Source organism: Corvus brachyrhynchos, unplaced genomic scaffold (genome assembly GCF_000691975.1).
Source record: "Corvus brachyrhynchos isolate BGI_N302 unplaced genomic scaffold, ASM69197v1 scaffold26, whole genome shotgun sequence".
NCBI lineage: Eukaryota > Metazoa > Chordata > Aves > Passeriformes > Corvidae > Corvus > Corvus brachyrhynchos.
Window position 1 is genome coordinate 156559 of NW_008239324.1, and position 696 is coordinate 157254.

The following is a 696-nucleotide window of genomic DNA, read 5'->3' on the forward strand; positions in this document are numbered from 1 at the left end:
ATCCGGCTGACGGGCTGTCGCCGGCTCCGGGTGGCGGAGGAGGGCTGCCCCTGGGCACTGCCCTTGCCACGGGGCTGTGCCAGGGCTGGTGGCTCTCTTGTCCCCACACAGGGGTCAAGGCTGGGGTCTCCACTCCCGGTGCTCCTGGGGTGCAGCCACATCTCTGCCCAACCCACACATGCACAGCCTTAACTCTGCCCCCATGCTCAGGCTGGTGGCAGGGAGGGGAGAAGCACGGCAGTGCCACGTGCACAAACCCCTCTGGGTGTTCCTGACAGGCACGTTTCTCCCCTCCACAGCCACCCGGCACCCTTCGAGCCCAGCCGCCAGGGCATCCCGCTGGTGAAGGTGGAGAGGGTCTTCTGCCCGGAGAAGCTGGAGGAGGGGCCGAGGAAGAGGGATGCTCTGGAGAAATACCCCCCGGGACGGGAGCCCGGCGCCCCGGAGCACGGGGCCTTCACCCACACCCCCTTCCTAGCTGAGCTGGAAAAGTCCACTCAGAGCATCCTGAGCCAGCAGAGAGCCCCGGCCACCCCGTTCCCCGAGGCCACCAAGCCCAGCTCGCCCTACCGGGCCCCCCAGCCCCGCGCCCAGGACCCCATGTACATCTACGACGAGTTCGTGCAGCAGCACCGCAGGCTGGTCAGCAAACTGGAACTGGAGGAGCGCCGGCGGGCGGGGGGCCGCGAGGAAGGC

At 68.8% G+C, this 696-nt stretch overlaps 1 protein-coding gene across 1 annotated transcript in view; it reads left to right on the forward strand.

Annotated features, from left to right (window-relative positions):
- Positions 1-696, forward strand: part of GSE1 (Gse1 coiled-coil protein) — a 19009-nt gene that overhangs the window by 12279 nt on the left and 6034 nt on the right. The window contains 1 exon segment of the mRNA XM_017740779.1: positions 199-694. Coding sequence (XP_017596268.1) covers positions 199-694 — 496 coding nt within the window.